Source organism: Telopea speciosissima, chromosome 1 (assembly GCF_018873765.1).
Source record: "Telopea speciosissima isolate NSW1024214 ecotype Mountain lineage chromosome 1, Tspe_v1, whole genome shotgun sequence".
NCBI lineage: Eukaryota > Viridiplantae > Streptophyta > Magnoliopsida > Proteales > Proteaceae > Telopea > Telopea speciosissima.
Genome location: NC_057916.1, coordinates 16,468,346 through 16,489,645, shown reverse-complemented (window position 1 = coordinate 16,489,645; position 21,300 = coordinate 16,468,346). Strand labels below are relative to the sequence as shown.

At 39.9% G+C, this 21,300-nt stretch overlaps 1 protein-coding gene across 3 annotated transcripts in view; it reads right to left on the bottom strand.

The window, feature by feature from the left end:
• LOC122671490 (rab3 GTPase-activating protein catalytic subunit) overlaps positions 1-21,300 on the bottom strand; it is an 83,708-nt gene that overhangs the window by 37,841 nt on the left and 24,567 nt on the right. For all 3 annotated transcript variants that reach the window (XM_043868754.1, XM_043868737.1, XM_043868746.1), the window contains exons 8-15: positions 17,013-17,235; positions 16,051-16,177; positions 4,616-4,725; positions 4,435-4,527; positions 3,213-3,347; positions 2,930-3,063; positions 1,833-1,904; positions 1,637-1,710 (exon numbers count right to left, since the gene is read on the bottom strand). In XM_043868754.1, the coding sequence (XP_043724689.1) occupies positions 1,637-1,710; positions 1,833-1,904; positions 2,930-3,063; positions 3,213-3,347; positions 4,435-4,527; positions 4,616-4,725; positions 16,051-16,177; positions 17,013-17,235 (968 nt within the window). The remainder of the gene's footprint in view (positions 1-1,636; positions 1,711-1,832; positions 1,905-2,929; positions 3,064-3,212; positions 3,348-4,434; positions 4,528-4,615; positions 4,726-16,050; positions 16,178-17,012; positions 17,236-21,300) is intronic.

Genomic DNA, 21,300 nt, shown 5'->3' with positions numbered 1-21,300 from the left:
ATATTCCTTGAAAATTTGTGGGGGCAGATTAGTCTTAAGTATTAGTTATACAAGTCCGCAAGTGAAGGGAAATTTAGTCATTCTTCTAAAGCTAATCAGTTCACATGAGGACCACAGGCTGGAGATTTCGGCTGCAACAATTAAGTCATCCAACCGGGTCCCACAAGGAGATTTAAAGACTTCAGAAGATTTTGAAGATTTTATTATATTTCCATTTTTTATATCAGTCCTAGTTAATTAGAGTAGTTTCTAATTCTTAAGATTGAGTCAATAAGTTAATTTCTATTTCTGTCTTTTCTTGGGAAGCAAGTATTGCTTCTATTTATTGGTAAGGCTGATATAGCCATCCCCACGATTTGATTATGATGAATGAAAGTTATTTTCCTGCTGCAAGCATGATTATTCTCAAGTTTGCTTGTGAACCTTGAAGGGCAGAGGGCCTGGCTCACTAGCTGAGAGAGCAAGGGCTGAAGGAGCCTTGCGGGGAGAGCTAAATCCATCTATCCCAATCCCTCCATTATCACCTTTCTCCAATCTCTGTCATCTCCATTGAGCCAAGGTTGCTGTGGTCTTTCCCCTGCCCAGAAAACCAATCGGGTGTTGCTGCTGCAGCTGCTGCTGTTGCTGGAGACATCCTTTCTTCATTGTTATTGCTGCTACTGACTGTACCTTCGATTGGGGGCTGTTGCTGCATCTCTGCAACTCTCGTCTGCAACCTTCCAATTCCATAACACCTCCCATTGTCCACCAACCCTGCTGGGTTTTGAAACACTGTTTTCCCCCTTTCATTCCCTCCACTCGATTGTCACTCCCACCTCATTCCACAGCCTGAAACTCCCAAATTCCACAAACCTTCTATTTTCATTCCACCCCCATAACTTCATTTCTAGCCATCAGAACTTCATCAAACTTGCAGCAGAGCCCTCTCTCCATGGAACCTACACTTGATCCAAGTTTGATCACCATCACATGGCTAGTTTGGCCTGCAGAGAATTTGTTTCTATTTTGGGAATTGCTGTCATATCTTCCATCTCAACCATGAGAATCAATTGAAACTTTCAGCAGTGTTTCTACCCTATACAAGCATCATTCGATCCAAAACTGGAAGAATTCCTTTGGCTGGTTTGGTTGATTTCATATACTTTCTAATTCTGCCTCTTGTTTCTATTTTGGATTTATGGGTTTATCGATCCTACTGTAGAGTGGTTCTTAGCTGAACCTCTTCTACATTATTCCCCCAACCCCACCCCCACCCCCACCCCCACCCCCTAATAGTCTTCCCCATATGTAGGCTTTCTTCTACAACTGAATCTTCTCAAGAAGCACAACACTCTTTCTCTCTCAAAATGCAATGATTATGCTTCTCTCTCAAAATGCTTTCAACAAAAACCCAGGTTCCACCTACAAAGATCATTTTACTAATTTGGTTCATTAATTGGTTAGGGCCTCCAAAGTCCAAACACATTAGTAAGGTTGGTAAAAAATTTGGAGTCCTTGTCATCACAGTAAACAGAACATCTTGTTCTAGTCATTCAAATGGATCACAAGGTCAATCAACAATGTCGAGTGGCAAATAATTAGTAGGGCTAACAATGTTGAACTGAGGGAAACTAGGGTTCTCACATGCTTATTTCACCTGTCATGTTTCAAATCAAACTCCTCAGTCAAAGCCCGCATTTGAGTTGGCCCTGCCGCTACTTTGCCATCTTCCTGTGTTCAAGTAAAAGAATTATCACTCACCCTCACATTCATAGAGAAAAAAGACAACTACTAGTCCCTACAGGAGAAAATTTATGAGCATTGGAACAACAAAATAATAGAAAATTCAATACCTCAATATGATCAGAAGCATGATCTTGATTACTTTGATTCAATCGACTCCTCTTTTCAATGCATATTGAAAGCTGAAAAGCAAAGCAAGTAGTGAAAATAATATTGGTAATGTTGGACAGCCAGGAAGAGACACAAGTCTTGATACAACAGCAAAATTACATAAACATCTCAACAATCATAGAAGAAGAGGAGGAAAAAAGAATAAAGAACCCAATGTACCGCATGTGGCAAAAAATTTACTGCAGAGATGTTCCCAGGAATGTTCTGAGAAGGCAATCAAGCAGGACTTCAGGGTTCTTGGGCTCCACAACAACAACAACTCAAGCCTTATCCCAACTAAATGGAGTCAGCTACATGGATCCTTACCCTCCAATCAGCTCTATTCAAGGGCATACTTGCTACAAGGCCTAAACTATGCATGTTTCTTCTCACTACTTCTCCTAGGGCCATTTTGGGCCTTCCCCAGCTCTTTTAGTTCCTTCAATCTGAATCAAATCACTCTTCCACACTGGAACCTTGGGCTCCACAACAACAACAACAACTCAAGCTTTATCCCAATTCCCAACTAAATGGGATCAGCTACATGGATCCTTGCCCTCCAATCAGCTCTATTCGAGGGCATACTTGCTACAAGGCCTAAACTATGCATGTTTCTTCTCACTACTTCTCCTAGGGTCATTTTAGGCCTTCCCCAGCTCTTTTAGTTCCTTCAATCTGAATCAAATCACTCTTCCACACTGAAGCATCCCAAGGCCTCCGTTGAACACGGCCATGCCACCTCAAATGACTTTTTCGAAGCATATCATGAATCGAGGCAACTCTCAACTTAGCCCTAATATGGTCATTCCTTACTTTATATTCTTAGCCATTTATACAAACAGTCCCAAATTGATACCATTTATCAAAGCTTTACAACACCACATGTCAAAATCCTTTTAGGCTTAAACTTAACATATGAGTAGATAATGATGCTGACAACAAATACACATATTTTTGGCATGAAATAAGCTGCCACATGGCAGAGTTTCCAGTTTGTTGACAAAATTTATAGTGGCCAAGTATAACTTAGATACTATAGAAGAGATGTGAAGAATACCATTTGTAGTTTCTGGTGGATTAGACATGTGGATAGATCAATAACACCATTGGTTGGCATTCGGGGTAATGGTTGTGACTCCTCCCAAAACCAGCGGACTTCTCGAACAAATTCTATCCAGAGAACTGCTATAGCTGATTACCACATAATTAAAAAATAATAATAATAAGCAACGTGTCAGTATTGCATTGTTATTATTAAGGGATTTGATATAGCAAAAATCCTAAACAATAAATATGTAATAAAGAGAATAACTGACAGAATCTTTGTAGTTCATACATACCACGTATGTTGCAGTTGCCAAACCAAAGACAATTCAAGCAAAATTGAGCAAAAAGGGACTCAAGTGGTGCGCCTTTAATAACACGTGAATTTTTGTGTTCGCCCTTAATGTAATCTGATGATTGTGCTCCTATATCTGAAACGAGGCCCTTTAGTAAAATGATAGCAAAGAAAACCAGAAAATAATGAAACAGATTTTTTATGAGTACAACTTCACCTGGAAATAATGGATGCAAAGAGAATTATTAGAGCAGGACCAAGTGATAGAATATGAAGAAAACAAAAAAACTTGCCAGTTCTAAAACTAAATACTGTGCCCCAAATAGACACCTTTTATAGATATGTCTTAGTGTTTTACTCTAACCAAAGAAAAATAATGGTTACAGAAAATACAGAATGGGCATCAAACTGACTAAGGCCCTTGATAAGTCCAGGTTCAGTTTGGCTTCATAAAATGTTTCTATCTCAATTGAAGAAATCTCAGAAATATTAACATATATTTTTTTACCATATTTCTATCAAAACAGCAAAATGTTTGCAATAATCTAGCTAAGTTTGCTCATTTCAGTAACAAAAATGGTTGATGTTATACTTTAATATGATTTCAACAAAATAAGGGGATTTTGACCAAAAGCTGCAAACCTCAATAGGAATTTATTAAAAAAAAAAAGAAGAAAAACTTGCATTTGTTTTTTTAAAGAAAACTAGAAAACTTCATTCTCACTAGACTAAACCTATCTGCACCAATTAAGGGACTGATTTGAAGAGATTGACCAGGTATTTGGGGTTTTATGACTCAAAATAAGGTAAGCCAAATCTTAAAGAATGTTTTAATCTTGCCAAGGGGTCCAATCAGTCTACGAACCAAAATTGAAATCCTCGAAAATATTAGTGAATAGGTTGAAACAGAATAGATCTGGTCATCCAGACATGTTACTCAATAAACTCCCTCACCCACCAGTGGGTGGTCCGCATTTTTAATCAGATTAATAAGAATATCAGGTTCAGGTAGGGTCCTTGGTTGCAGCCCTTCATGGTGAACCATCTAAACACAATCTTTAATCACCCCTTTCAATATGCATAGGCAGAGTGGGAAATAATGATCCCACCCACCAATAGGCAATAGCATAAATGAAAAAAGAGAATAGTGAAGGCCCAATCAAGACAAGATGTTAATAATGACATGGTTGTACTTGGATAGAGAAAAGTGCAAATGTCCATACCTTCATGAAAAAGATCTTTGAGTACACGGTCAAGAACTGTTGGAGGTGGTATGGTCAGTGAGGAGTTTAAATTATCAGATGCAGAGTTTTCAGCTGCCACAGATCAAAGAGAAATTATAAAAAACCACATATACCTCCCCATTTAGTAAGGGGTGTGTGACATTAACAAGTTTCTCCAAACCTGATACAAAATCTTCCATAAACTGAGCCTCAAAGGACGCATCCAATGCATTCACCAAAAGGCGCAATTGCGAAGCAAACCCAACTGTATTTCCTTTTGGTTCATCAGTTCTGATGACACAGCATAGCTCAAGAAGTCATCGTACTTATTAATTTAAAATAATTAAATAGTACCAGTCAGATTGACTTGCAGGTGAGAGTAGGATATCTAAATTTCTTGCAAGTGAAAGGAAATCTAATACCATGTTACATAAGAGCAATAAAAAAAATATTCCATCTTACAGCAAACAGATTTTAGAATTCCTTCACTTCAAAAAAATAAATAAATAAGAGCCCATCTTTATCACTAGCCTGCTAATGTCAGGTGTCTCTTGTTCATTAGGTTGTCTCCAGCTTCTCTTACACATGCTTATTCCCCCCCACATGAACTAAATCATTGACTAGGCTTCTTCCTATCCACAACTGTCTTTACCTTTTTCTTTGGCAAGGTGTGTTTCTATAGTGTGGGGGGGGGGGGGGGGCGGCGGGGGTGGACTTGGCATTTATTTGGGTTGACTGTCAGGCATAGTCATAAGATTAGTTAGGCAAATGCAGATTACAAGCGATTTCATTTTCATCAATAGATTAGAAGCTATTTATTTTTTAACTTGACGTTGGGTTGCAATGATAGTTCTATAATTATTCACACTGTATGGAAGCTGATAATATTTTTACATTTTCAGGTCATTTGTAGTTTGCATAGATGTTAGGAGTACCTGGCCGAACAGCGAGCTTAGCTGCTTGTCCTTTTATTTTCTCTGCTTTCGATTATGTTTTTCAGTTTTTTTAGTAGTGTATTTGAAACCAGAATGTCTAAGGCCACATTTGGTTGCTTTGGGAAGTGTCGCAGGAAGGGACAATTGAGATAAAATCAAAATTTTTTATTGCATTCCTAGGGAAAACTGTCAAGAGAAGGGGGGAGGGATATTACTTTGGAAACTTCATACTTCAAAACTTGTCCACCCATTCTAAGACAAAATTGTAGGAAGGAAAAAATTTGTGGGCATAGAAAGGTTTTCCACTTTACTTTAGTTTTCTTTTCTTTATTTGCATAGGAGAGTAACAAAATGCAGCCTAAGTTCTACTAAAAGGCAGGACACACAAGGATTTAAGTATCGACATTGGATATCGTATTGGAGGGGTGGTTCAAAAATCCTGGTTCGGATCGCTTATGGGCATAGTTGTCGCGGCGTATAGGAGACCCAAGACGTTTGCAGGGGGGCATGGAAGCAAGGTGAAACCAATAAGGCGACCAAGGCAACAGTGTGGCCTTGATTTTGGACCCTCTCCAACGCCTTGGGGAGTTGGGTCACCTAGATGCAGTGACAACTATGCTTATAGGCCCACCCAAGTGTTAAATTACTCAAATAATATGATTGGTCGCAGTTTTGTAATTTATCTCAAGTTTACAAAGGGGTGGCAAACAGAACCTTAAAGGCTAAGGTCTATGAATAAGGAGGGACAAGATTGGGTTTAAGAAATAATGGAGCGTAAACTTGGCATTAATGCAAAAGAGGGATAAATGGGGAGGCATATTTTAGGAAATACAGAAAGTAACAATTGAAGTAGCTCAAGATAAGAGGTTGTCTTCAACCTCTAGACAGCAACCCAATTCAATGCCACATTGAAAATTCTACGGAGTGATAATGGCAAAGAATACATGGAGGGTCAGTTCCAATCCTATCTGGCTGAGAATGGCATCCTCCATCAGACCAGCTATGTAGACAGTCGCCGAAAGAAAAAGCCGGCACCTTTTAGAAGTGGCTCAGGCCATAATGTTTGCACGACAAGTTCCTCCTCAATATTGGAGTGATGTTATTCTCACCACTGCCTACCTCATCAACCGTATGCCTACCTTGGTCCTTGATAGTCGTACTCTTGTTGACCTCCTTCAAGGTTCCTCCTCTTTTGTGGTTCCTCCAAAAATCTTTGTTGTATGTATGCTTGCAATCATCATCTTCATGGTAAGCTTGATCCTCGGAGCATTCGTTGTATCTTTTTGGGCTACTCTCCTACCCCGAAAGGATACAAATGTTATCATCCACCTTCTCGGCGTACATTTGTTACTATGGATGTTGTCTTCCATGAATCCCTGGCATACTACTCTCTGCCACGTCTTCAGGGGGAGCATGACTTAGTATTTGAAGATGTGCCTGATCTTTTACCAACCTCAATTCAAGGGAAACCTTCTTTAACTCTTCTGGCTCCTATTCAGGATAAGCCAACTTCAGCCTCTCGGTCTCGCCCTAATCAGGGGGAGCGCAGACCTGTGAGTCAAATTCCTATTGATCAAACCTACACCAGGAAGCACAAAGAGCAGGTTGAGACTACCACTACTGTACCACCTCTTCAACTGTCCGCACTTGATCCAGATCCAGATTCCGATGCATTACCTAGTAAGGATCCCCCTCTTGATTTACCTATTACTGTCCGTAAAGGCGTTAGATCTTGCACCCAACATCCCATCACAAGTTTTGTTTCCTATGATGCTTTGTCTCCTTCCTACCATGCATTTGTGTCCTCTCTTTCCTTTGTTTCTATTCCTTAGAAATGGCAGGAGGCAATGGAAGATCCAAAGTGGAAAGCAGCCATGTTGGAAGAAATGATGGCCCTATCCAAGAATGAGACATGGGAGCTGGTGGCTCTTCCTTCGGGCAAGAAAACATTGGGCTGCAAATGGGTGTTTGTTGTCAAGCAGAAGCCTGATCGAACAGTGGACAGATATAAGGCTAGACTGGTGGCCAAGGAATTTACCCAGACCTATGGGATTGATTATCAGGAAACATTTGCTCCAATGGCAAAGTTGAACACTGTTTGGGTCTTGTTATCATATGCTGTCAATCTTGGCTGGGATTTGCAGCAATTGGATGTTAAAAATCCTTTCCTTCTTGGAGACCTAGAGGAGGAAGTATATATGGAGATCCCTCCAGGTTTTTCTTATGACAAGACTCATGGAAAGTGTTAAAATTATCGTGTTTAGTTGTTTGGGGTTATTTATGTCTTTTGTGGTTCTTTCTAGGTAGTTCTAATTAGTTTTATGTCTCAAGGGTATTTTGGGTGTTTTCTATTATAATTCACTTAAAATTTGATTATAAATAAACCTGCCTCTCACAATTTAGTCATTCAACTAAATCGTGAGAAGTCTTCTCTCTCTCGGTTTTACTCTTTCTTCTCTTCTCAGATCTTCTTCTTTCTTCCCTGCTTTCTTCTTCTAGTTGTCTTGCTGCAGGTTAGTTTTTAGCTTCAATTCGGTTACATGGTACCAGAGCATTGAATTCTGATCCACGAGATTCTCCTTGCTGTTGCTGTTTTGAAAGTTTTTCACCTCTTTATTTATATCGTGGTCTACAGCAACCATATGCTGCTTATATTGATCTGAACTCTAGTCATATATTCATGAAGGACTAGAGTTCTCTGCTATGCTGCAACTGATTGTGTATTTTTCCTGCTGCTGTTCGAAGCCCTTGAAGATTGGTTCCTTGCTTGCCCCTAAAACCCTGACAATCGATATTCCAAAACCCTGTGGAAATCGATTTGTTTTTCTGGGATCTGTTCTCCATTCTTGCTGCTGGATTTACAGCGATTATACATCATTATTGCTGGTTATCATCAAAGATTATACTTCTATATTAGGGTGTTCTGCACTACTCTTCAAGGCTATCGATTTTACCCTGATCAAGGTTTTTGTTTCTTTTCTTTTGGGCTGTTATCGACATTGGTGTTTGCATCTATTAATTTCCCTAATGGCTGATGCTAAGTCTTCTACCGACAACTTTAACATTCAGATTACCAGTGTGAAGCTGAATGGTGCTTCTAATTATCTACTTTGGTCTCAAGCCTTTGAGGTCTATATCACTGCTCGCCGGAAGATGAAATACCTTACCATGGAACCTCTAACATCTACTAATGACAAATATGATGATTGGAAGGCTGAGAATGCAACCCTTCTTTGTTGGCTTTGGAATAGCATGGAACCTCCATTGCTTCTAATGTTATGTTTCATAAAACTGCCAAGGGTGTTTGGGAAGAACTCAAGCAAAGCTACTCTCAAGATACAAATCTGTCCCGAATTTATGATCTCTATGAGAAATGCTTCTCTTTTAAACAAGATGGAAAATCCCTTGGTGAGTATTACAGTTCATTGAAGGGGATGTGGGAAGAACTTAATGTATACCAGCCTATCTCTACTGATGCTGCTGTAATTAAGTCTCAACGATCTGAATTTTTGGTTGCCAAATTTCTCTCTGGGTTAGATTCTGATCTTCAATCCGTCAAAAGTCAATTGTTGACTAGAGAGAAGATCCCCTCTATGAATGAAGCATATTGTCGGTTCCAGAGAGTCGTATCCCCTTCAGTGGTGAAGTCTGATTCAGCTCCTACCAACAAAGATAATTTTGCCCCTTTCACTTCTACTGGAGGGTGTGGCTGTGGTGGTGGTGGTACCTCTTCTCGCGGTCATGGTTCTACTTTTGGGCGTGGTCGTGGAGCTGGTTCTGGAGGTCGTGGGACTATGTCTAACACTACTGGTTCTGGTTCTGTTGATGCTAGTTCTCGATGGTGCACTCATTGTAATCGGTCTAATCATACTATTGATAAGTGTTGGCTCAAACATGGCAAACCATAGTGGGCCCGTGAGCAATTTGCAAACTTTGCTGTATCTGATGGAGGGGCTGCTTCTGTGCACTCTTCCGACAATGCCCCGGGATCCTTTACTAATGGTAGTACTTCTTCTAATGATTTAGTCTCTCAACTCTTACAACGAGTCCAGCAGCTTGAGGCTTCTTCAGGTACTACTGCTTGTTTCGCGTCCTCATCCTCTCCGTGGATCATTGACTCCGGAGCATCTTCTCACATGACCGGTAAGCCTAATTTGTTTTCATCTTACACACAGCCTTCTATGTCATCTCGGATATCTATTACAGATGGATCCTCTATACCAGTCACTGGTCATGGGAAAGTTTCCTTGTCTTCTTACATATCTTTAACTAATGTTCTCCATGGTCCCAAGCTTCCTCTTAATCTTTTGTCTGTTAGTCAATTAACTAAAACTTTGAATTGTTCTATAGCCTTTCACCCTTTTTATTGTGTCTTTCAGGATCTTGCAACAAAGATGAAGATTGGTGGCGGGTATGAGAAGGGAGGCCTCTATTACTTTGATTTGGGAACTACATCCACTGCAGCAGTTGCTACTTCTCCTGGCGTATCTCCTTTACATTGGCACTATCGGCTAGGACATCCTTCTGTATCTTAGCTACAGCACCTTGTTCCCAGTTGCAAGTCTGTCTCCCGTATCAAGTGTGAAGCTTGTGAGCTTGGCAAGCATCATCGTATTGTTTTTCCTTTGAGTCCAGAGTCTAGGAGTACTTCTTTATTTCAGTTGGTTCATTCGAATATTTAGGGTCCTTGTAGGGTCAAAAGTCGGTTAGGGTTTTCTTATTTTGTTAGTTTTATTGATGATCACTCTCGGATGACATGGTTGTACCTCTTGAAGGATCGGTCTGAATTTATGTCTGTCTTCAAACAGTTTTATAATGAAATTCGAGCTCAATTTGGTGTTCCTTTAAAACTTTGCGTACTGACAATACCCTTGAATTAATTCAGTGTGAGGTCTCTCATTTTTGTTCTGACAATGGCATTCTTCACCAAACTACTTGCTCTTATACACCCCAACAAAATGGTGTGGCAGAGCGCAAAAATCGCCATTTGTTAGATGTCGCTCGTTCTTTGATGTTTCATATGCATGTTCCCAAACTCTATTGGGCAGATGCGGTGTTGACAGCCTGTTTTCTGATTAATCATATGCCTTCATCTGTTCTAAATAATCAAATTCCTTTCAAAATAGTGTTTCCTAATTGGGCTGTTTTCTCTCTTCCTCCTCGTGTTTTTGGTTGTTAGTGTTTTGTTCATGTGCTTCGCCCAGGGCTTGATAAGTTATCTCCTCGGGCTGTTAAGTGTTTGTTTCTTGGATATTCTCGTACCCAGAAGGGGTATCAATGTTTTGACCCTGTTACTCGCCAACAGTTTATTTCTACTGATGTTACCTTTTTCGAGAGTTCCCCTTATTTTGTTGGTTCCTCCGTTGATGTTACTCTTGATGAAGTTGGTCGGGCTGCTGCCCCTGCTCCTCTTCCTCCTCTTCCTCTGCCGATAACTGCCCCACCTGTACAGGATTATGTGCGTCGTCACCAACAGCAGCCGCTGCTCCCACTTCAACCTATTGCGGCCACACCTTTACCGCCACCAGCTGATTCTTTGACTGCAGATCCTACTGTTGGTGTTGATGATCTCCCTATTGCTCAGAGAAAAGGTACTCGTACTTGCACTAACCGTCCTCTTTATTCTCTAGCAAATTATGTGTCTGTTTCTCATTTTCCCCTTCATTATCGTGCTTTTGCTACTGCATTACATTCTACTTTTATTCCCACTTCTTATACCATTGCTATGTCTCACCCTGACTGGAAAAATGCTATGGATGTGGAGATGGAGGCTCTCATCTCTCGTAAGACTTGGTCTTTGGTTGATCTCCCACCTGGTAAGGATCTTGTTAAGTTTCGTTGGGTGTACACGGTGAAGTACAATCCCGATGGTACTGTGGAGCGGCACAAGGCCCGTTTGGTTGCCAAGGGGTTTACTCAGACCTATGGGGTCGATTATTTTGAGACTTTCTCTCCTGTTGCGAGGCTGAATTCAGTTCGTATTTTGCTTTCTTTGGCTGTTAACCTTGACTGGCCCCTTTTCCAGATGGTTGTGAAGAATACTTTCTTATATGATGACCTACAGGAGGAGGTGTATCTGGAGCAACCTCCTGGTTATGTTGCTCAGGGGGGGATAGTGTCCGAGTTTGTCGCCTTCATAAGGCAATTTATGGACTGAAACAGTCTCCCCGTGCCTGGTTTGATAAATTTAGCAGTGTTGTTGCTGGTTGTGGATTTTCTCAGTGCTACTCTGATCACTCTATCTTTGTTAGACGACAGGGGTCTAATGTGGTCATCTTAGCAGTATATATTGATGATATTATTATTACTAGTAATGATGCTTCTGGGATTGCACAGGTGAAGACATATCTACTTGACAATTTTCAGATTAAGGATTTGGGTAACCTCCGGTATTTTCTTGGCATTGAGGTTGTTCGCAGTTCTCGCGGTCTAAGCTTGTCCCAAAGGAAGTATGTTCTTCATTTACTTGATGAGACAGGTATGATGGGTTGTAAACCTATTGATACTCCTATGGATCCACACGTCAGGTTTGGTGCTTCTGATGACACAGACTTTAGTGATCCACACCAGTATCAACGCCTGGTCGGTAGACTTATCTATCTTACAATTACTCTTCCTGATATCTCTTTTGTTGTGGGTGTTATCAGTCAGTTCATGCAGACGCCTAAGCAAGTTCATTGGGAGGCTGCTTGTCGTATTTTACGTTACCTTAAGGGTACTCCTGGCAAGGGGCTTGTCTATCGCCGTCATGGACACACTAGCATTGTGGGATTTTCTGATGCCGATTGAGCTGGTTCTGATGGTGATCGTAGATCTACTATAGGTTATTGTACTTTCTTTGGTGGAAACTTGATTACTTGGAAGAGTAAGAAACAGACTACTATTGCTTGTTCCGGTCGGAAGGCAGTCCAGCTATGGCTCACACAATTCTTGAATTGATGTGGGTTCGTTCCTTTACTCATGAGCTTGGTTATTTCAGTGATCAGCCCATGGAGATGTACTGTGATAACCAGGCTGCTATCTATATTGCCAACAACCCTGTGTTTCATAAACGAACCAAGCACATTGAAGTTGACTGTCATTTTGTTTGCGATGCTGTTCTAAAGAAGTTGATTACTACTCCTTTTGTTCGATCCCAGTTTCAGCTTGGAGATATGTTTACCAAAGCTTTGTTTCGACCACAGTTTGCAAGTGGCTGTTCCAAGCTGGATCTTGGTGATGTCTACGCTCCAGCTTGAGGGGGAGAGTTAAGATTATCGTGTTTAGTTGTTTGGGGTTATTTATGTCTTTTGTGGTTCTTTCTAGTTAGTTCTAATTAGTTTTATGTCTCAAGCGTATTTTGGGTGTTTTCTATTGTAATTCACTTAAAATTTGATTATAAATAAACCTGCCTCTCACGATTTAATCATTCAACTAAATCGTGAGAAGTCTTCTCTCTCTCGGTTTTACTCTTTCTTCTCTTCTCAGATCTTCTTCTTTCTTTCTTGCTTTCTTCTTCTAGTTGTCTTGCTGCAGGTTAGTTTTTAGCTTCAGTTTGGTTACAGAAAGGTTTGCAGACTGAAGAGGGCGTTATATGGGCTGAAGCAATCTCCTCGGGCTTGGTTTGGCAGGTTCCATATGGCAATGATCTTTGTGCGGTACAAACAGAGCAATGCTGATCACACCTCTTTCATCAAGCGGAATGGAGATAAAGTTACTCTTCTCATAGTCTAAGTTGACAACATAGTGGTGACTGGCAATGATGCAGATGAAGTCTCTCACCTAGAGACTTTCTTGGGACGAGAATTTGAGATAAAGGATCTAGGGCAACTCAGGTATTTTCTTGGGCTTGAAGTTGCTCGTTCTCCCAAAGGTATCTTTCTCTCCCAAAGGAAATATGTTCTAGATTTACTTTCAGAGACTGGTTTATTAGGATGTCACCCATGTGACACCCCTTTGGAGGCTACTACTCGTCTACAAGAGAAGGACGGTGATCCTGTTGATAAGGGGCGTAATCAAAGGTTGGTGGGAAAACTATTCTATCTCTCCCACACAAGACCAGACATTGCATTTGCTGTTAGTTTGGTCAGTCAGTTCATGCATGATCCCTACTCCACCCATATGGTCGTTGTTCTTCATATTCTCCATTATTTGAAGTTAGCTCTAGGGAAAGGGACTATCCTATCTCCACATGATCACCTTCGCATTGAGGCGTACACAGATGCTGACTAGGGTGGTAACCCAGACAGAAAATCCACTTCAGGTTATTGTACCTTTGTAGGAGGTAACCTTGTCACACGGCGAAGTAAAAAGCAAAATGTGGTGGCTAGGTCTAGTGCTAAAGTGCCATGGCCCAGGGCATATGTGAACTATTGTGGCTTCAGAGTATACTCCAGGATATTGGTTGTTCTGTTCATCGTCCAATGATGTTGTACTGGACAACAAAGCAGCAAGCAGCATTGCTCATAATCCAGTGCAACATGACCGTACCAAGCATGTGGAGATTGATAGACACTTCATCAAGGAGAAGTTAGAAAGTGGGCAGATTTGTATAACCTTTGTGAAATTCGACGATCAACTTGTAGATGTGTTCACTAAGGGTTAAGTGGAAAGTTATTTCACCCTAGTCTAGACAAGTTGGGCATGTGTGATATTTATGCACCAACTTGAGGGGGAAGTGTTGAGTTATGTAACCCGATAAGGGTATTTTGGGTGTTTTTTCTTTCTTTATTTATTCCCCTGATATAAGCATGTTGGCTATACAGGGGCAGTATTGTATTTCTGCTCATTAGTAAAAGAAATAAATGAAAGGACTGCGAGTGAAGGAAACACACTCAAGCCATTCTCCCATTCTCTGTTCAGCTAACATGCTGAAACCTAGTTAATGAGACAATCTCCACAATACTGCTCCCCTCTCCCCCAAAAAAACAATAAATGAAGAAGTTAAAGCATACTTTTTGAGCATCTGGGCCATTTCTTTCTCAAATTCACTAAGCTCCTAGCTGATGAAAACCATGAGAATCAAACTAATGCCGAAAAATGTGTACTGTATCACATGGCTAAAAATTAAAAGGGTTTTTGTCAAATGCCCCCTGAAAATATCCATTTGTCCAAATGCCCCCTTACAACTTTTCTAATTGTAAACTCCCCCTTATTTTAAACAAATTGTAGCATTTTGGTCCTGTCCGTTAATTTGGGACGTTAGATGTTAGTTTTAGAGAATGTAATGACCAAAATGCCCTTGTGACAAAAACCAACAAAAATTAAAAAGTAAAGTGACCAAATTGCCCTCATCTTCCCCAAATGGTTTAGGGTTTGAAACTGAAACCCTAAACCTAATTGATTCAGAGAATTCTTGATGAATTCTTCACCACCAGCAGCACATCGATGGTTCCAACATCATTCTTCAAGCACCATTTCATCAGTCGCTAGATCTTTGCTTCCTATTCGCCATAGACTCCGTCTTGATCCCCGCAACAAGCTTTACTTCCCCTGTACGTTCGAGCTCTGTTTCATCTTATGTTCGTTGACTTGCGTTCTGTAGTTTCCAATTTTTTCTTCGTTGATTTCCACTGATCTGATGGATTTGAAGGACTGGGTTTTGTTCATTTTGCTAGTATTTGATGTCCGTCGTTTTCGTTTTCTGTAGGTGGGTTGTTTTAGTTGGCTTAGGGATTTGGGTTTTGTTTCTATTTCCTTAATTTGTTCAATTTTTAAACGTTGGGTGCTTTTCTTTTCTTTAATTATTTTGACTTGGTTCCTGCAGGCCGGGTACTATGATTATTTTAATTGCTTTGGTTTTCATTTGAATTGGATTTCTACACTTTTGACATTCTGGTGTTTTGGGTTTAAGTTCTTTCACAGTTCCTTGAAGCATTTGGACACATTGCAGAAAATCCCGTTTTCTTTAAAAAGGGGGGGGGGGGAAGTTTCAATTTCTTTCCTATATGGATGGTTTTATTAGTGTTTAAGATTGTTGATTTTTGGTATACCAAAATCTTCTCATTCTCTGTAAATTATTGTTTCTCCATATGGAAGAATCGATGAGATTTGCAGAAGATAAACCAAAGAAGAACTGAAGAGGACCGAAGACAACGAAGAAGAGGAGTTAGATTAGCTGGATCATGTCAGAACAAGACCTGATTCACACTAGTGTTTGTTAATATTGTCCTTGTTATTGATCGCAGGTACCTGAATCTTCAAGCTTTCTTCGCTTGATGATTACTGTTTTGTTCGGATACTTTAAATTCTTGAAGATTTCCATGCTCTTTGTCTTAGAATATTTAGAAACTTTCTTGTTTAATTCTCCGATGCTTCCTCCATTTGTCAGTTTTTTTTTCTATGTTTCTCTGAATCATATAGGTTTAGGTTTTCAGTCGATTTGGTGAAGGTGAGGGCAATTTGGTCACTTTACTTTTTAATTTTTGTTGGTTTTTGTCACAATGGCATTTTGGTCATTACATTCTCTAAAACTAACGTCTAACGTCCCAGATTAACAGACAAGACCACAATGCTACAATTTGTTTAAAATAAGGGGGAGTTTACAATTAGAAAAGTTGTAAGGGGGCATTTGGACAAATGGGCATTTTCAGGGGGGCATTTGACAAAAACCCAAATTAAAAACCATTCAACAGCATGCACAGAGATAAATAAACAGTTTGAATCATTAATCATGAATTTTACATGACGTAAGATCACTTACATATTTGGAGACAAGATAGGAACAATGAACCATTTCTCAGCCTCATCTGATGAGACATTTTCTAATTCAGCCATCTGCAGAGAGTTCTCAACCACCTTATTTGACCATATGGTAATCAACTCAAATCCTGAATAAATTGATGAAAAGAAGGGGAAATGCAAAAATAAATAAATCAGAATTTCATCACCAAGTCATAACTGATACAAGTAATGAATTGCCTTCCATCTCATAACGTCTCGTAGAAATACTGGACCTTCAAATGGTTTATATTCAATGATTCAAAAATACTGCCAGGAATCTAGAAGCAAGAATGAATTAAGGTTATCCAAAAAAAGTTAAAATCTTAAACTATAGATATAATTTTGTTTTCACAAGTTTTGGCCAAAATTTTGTTGAAATTCTGGCCAGCCCAATTACACTATCATGGGCCCAGGGCTACACATCAAGCCCATAACTGATTCTTCACTTGGCCCATCTTAAAAACATGTTTATTAACATTGTAAAGTATGAATCAAACCTAGTCCCTCAAAACTTACAAACTAGCACCATAACCACTAGGCTACGGCCATTTGTTGGGATAACTGTATTAACATTTAAATATATATAGTTCACTGAAAAGTTAGACCGAAAAATCCAAACAAAATGTAAAATATACAAAATTTTTGTATCTGTCCCCTTACTGAAATGGTCACCGAAATGAAATATACAACTAAGTTTAAGATACTAGAAAGTATTTCTTAAACTTTATCCAACTGGTATACATTGACCCATGGTGGGTGGTGGGTCAGTGGTTTCCATGGACAAAGGTGACATGTCCTTTTGGCAATGGTGCAGTCTGTAAGACAACCTCATTTATTGTCCAAGATTGTTGAAACACTCGAAGATCCCAAATTGTCAATGGATTGACATATTACAATAACCCAAGGATAGAATCAGAATTCTACATTCATAATATAGTATACCTTTTACTGGGTCTTCTGCAGAATACCATTCAGTCCAAGGGCAATCATCATCCCATTGTGTTTTACCACGGGTGTCAACATCTGGATCTGCAGCAGATTCTGCAGTTTCAGGATCAGCTTCTGGTGTAACATCATCCTCATCGTGGGGAGGTGTTCGGTAGGTTAGCCGCATTGTAAAGTTGACTTGGAAAAGGTATGTTGAGACATCCACCATGAAGAAGGACTTCAATATCAAATACAAGATGTATAAGTCATGTTACTGAGCATGCTGTTGGAGCTCACAAGATTCAGAAAGTGAATTGCTGAGAACCATCCTAAATGCTGAAATAAAAGAAAATATAATTTTCTATATGTATTACAATAAATCACTAAGAATCAGAAATCAAACAAGGTACACAGACATGGATGTAGAGATTAACCATAGCATTGGCTGGATGAAACAGGAGGTTTTATCACTTAAATAACAATGCAGGGAACATAAAAGGAAAGTAACAGAATATAATAAAGAGCTTTCCAGGCCAGCAAAAGAGCATGGATCTACATGCAGAAAGAGAGGAGATTAGGTCAATCATTTGAACTTTTAAATTTTCATAATAAGTAACTTCAATTACATTTTAAGCAATATTAAAAGTCTTATATAACAATTTCTTTCTTTCTTTCTAGGCTGCGTTTGGATCCTTGAAGTCAAACATGCAACCAGGCATTGCCTGATTCAAAGTTAGGTCAAATTTTCCCATATCAGGTGCCTTTTCTCCCCAATTGAAATCACATCCAGGATTTGTAAGCTTCTCCTCATCCCCAACCCCCCCCCCCCCCCAATTTGTAAAAATAAACAACTTCCGTAGACAAGCAATGGAAATCCACAAAAAAAAACAAAAAGTGGCTCCAAAATGGTTTATATGTTTTGGTGCTTATTTGTTATTGAAAAAGCTATTTGCTCTTCCAAGTGCTGTAATGAGTTTCCAAGTTCCAAGCATTGAAGAAGTGTGTCCTTGAATCCAAGCATCAAAGTGGAGACATCAAGCTGTTCAAGAGATTTTGTCATGGAGTGGTGGAGCATAAACTTGAAGCCAAGCCATCCATGTGCTTCAAGCAACTCGAGCCAAGACTCGAAGACATTCCAAGTTTACTTGAATGTGTCCCTAGGATAAAGATTTTATTTTGTGATTTTATAGATGATCCTAGGATGTAAAGATCCAAAATGTTCAAGCTCATCTAATCACCTGCCTTTTCTCCCCAATTGAAATCCAGGATTTATAAGCTTCTACCCCCCCCTCCCATCTTGAAAAAATAAACGACTTCCGTAGACGAGAAATGGAAATCCCAAAAAAAAAAAAGTGGCTCCAAATTACTACTCAAGGCCCACTTAAGTTTATACAAAAGAAACACCAGCAATCTTTAGAGAGGGGGGGTACACCCCATTTATATAGACATGATAACCATGCCCGATAAATTTTTACAATTTGTGGAGCCCAAAATTATATGTGACCTTTATCCATAGAGGCAACACTATAAACTGGTTCTGCATGGTTTTCAAAACCATTATTAGTGTTCCTTCCAAACTTCCCAACTGATTGCCAGCAGGATCAAATTCCACAGTTCCCAGCCCTCACCTCCAAAATTCAAAGTCCATGAATTCCCTTGGCATAATACAACTGAACCCAAACTCCCTAATGAGTAATGACCTCTGTATACACAATAAAGTAATAAAAGTGAAAAACTCTCAGCTACATTGAAGTAAAGCATAAAATGCTAGTAAAGTAAAATCTGATGTGGGAGAGTCTCAATATACCCTAATGGCACAGAGTAATGGACCCAGTCATATAAATTTTAAAATAACAAGAACATTAATTATCAAACAGGAATTAATAAGAAATCAAATGTTCCACAGAATTTAAAACTCACTCCTTAAATCATACTCATGGGTTTCTCGAAGACTAAGTGGTTAGGTTTCAGAAACTCAGTTAAACACTTAAACCAGAAACGTAGTTGTTAAGTTGTGTACCACGATAGGGGGAGTGTCCCAATCATGAACTAAGTAGTTGATTTTATTTGTTATTTCCTTATATTAGGTTGTACTAGGTGTTAGTTTGCTTTTTCTTTATTTGGGTTGTTTGCAAGATGTACTTAGACTAGGATTGTCTTTCCTATTCCAGCTATGATTGCGACTGATTTGGTTTTATTAATACATACGTTGGAGGGAGACTGCAATTATCGGTTGCCTCTCTCTCTCCTTGCAGGTACTGGTTCCAGACTTTGGGTATGTCAGATGGTATCAGAGCTGTAACCAGTACCTGATTTTCTCCTTGATAGCCGTTTTGAGAGTCATTTTAGGTTTCTGGTTTGAAGGAGGAAACCATAGTTCATAGAAGAAGACGAACTAGGGTTTCATATACTGATTTCATATGGGTATGAAGAACATACCTACTGCTGTGCTGAAAATTTATTTCTGAACATCGATTTACTGCTACTGCTGATCGATTCCTCTTTGCTGAAGCTCTATTCCTGCTGCTATCATCACATATTTGCTTTATTCATGGCTACTACTGATAACAGATACCGATTGCTGATAACTCAATTAACTGCTGCTATCTTTCTTACCGAATTGCTCCCATCGATTTGATTTTCTGATTTCTGATGGAGTAGATGGCTTTTGTACTGAAGACATGGGTGTCTATCGGTTCTATCTGCTGATACTGCCTTCGTTGAAAATGAAGGCCGAAGAAGACAGTCATGTTACCCCTTTTAAGTCTTTCTTTCCCCCTTTTTCTTTTCTTTTTGCCCCTAACTATTCCTCTTCTCTTTTTTTAATTATTTGAGTTTCCATTCATGCCCCTCCATCTTCCTTTATCCTCTTTTGTCCATACTTTACATACTCTTCCTAGTTTGTCTCCATACAACAACAACAACTCAGCCTTATCCCAACTAAATGGGGTCGGCTACAAGGATCCTTTCAAAACAAAGTAGGGAAAACTGAGGTCCTCACAAAGGGAAAGGAAGGTAAGAGGAATGAAGAAATGAGATAAGAAAAGTGGGAAATGGAAAATGAAAGTAAGAGGAAAGAGGATAGCCCAGAAAATCGGGAAAATCTCAGCTACTCTGTTGCACTTTGTTCAATCGGAATAAAGACTATGTGGCTCATTCTGTGCTGCGATCTGGTATCTCGCGAACTTCACGAATCTCTTATATTTACCTGTGGCCCCCTCTGCCTTATTAAGTAATTATTTGAGCCCTGCCAACTTTAGATAATTACAAACGTAGCCCCTTTGATTGTTAATACACTTCCATAGCTACTGGAAGTAAAATAGCTCGAAATTTTTCTAAGGCAAGAAAGAAATGCCTTGCTGTGGGAGTCATGCACCCAGGCCCAGCTTGGCCTAGCCATACGCAGAGAGACCTCTGCGGGCATGCTGCCCAGCGTGCATGGGGGCCATGCCCCTTGCCTGTGTGCAGCACCATGCTGCCCATGCAGAAGCCAATCCATGCAGCCAAGAGGCCCTCTGTTGCCCAGGTCACTTGGCCTTGTGACCCTTTGCTGCCCATATGTGTGGGGCTGGCAATGCATCCAAGCACCATTTGAACCTCTGCTAAGCTGCAACTCCCAAAGCCATGTTGTCACGGGCATATTTTTAGCGGAATCAACATCCCCATGTGGCACCTCGGCACCTTGGACAATGCTTGACCAAGGCCAGCTAAGACCATTCCAGTCCTCTTGATGATCACCTCATACAATTTCACAACAACTGACGGAACATTGCTAGTCGAGGCTCATTCGACCTCCCTATGATTCTTCACTACTCACCCAACATGTCCCTCGTCGTGCAGCCCAAGTTGAAGCCACACCAAGCCAACCGTCATACTATGCCCAAGGTGTAGTAACAGCTCCACACAATAAATAGTAATTCCTTACATGTCCCATTGCTTCTTTATTTACCAATGGCCTTTGAAAATTTCTGGATATTTACCAAAACTGCCATTGCCCTTTAAATACTTAAAAGTCTAGTTGACTGGATGGACCCATAAGCAATCTGAGCCGCGTTTTGGAACCCCGGATTGCAGTATTTGGTATATTTGCTTGGGTGTTTCCATTGGTGAGGCCAGATATTACAGAACTGCCATTGGACTTGTATATTTGCAATTTTTAAAAAAATTGGTACTTGAATGGGTGATGGTTGTAGTTCAGAATCAGAGGTTGAGGAATGATGTAACTTGTCATTCATGACAGATGCCCTCTTTATTTCTAATGTAGTTACAAACCTAAAGGGGTAAAAAGGTAAAAAGGGAAATA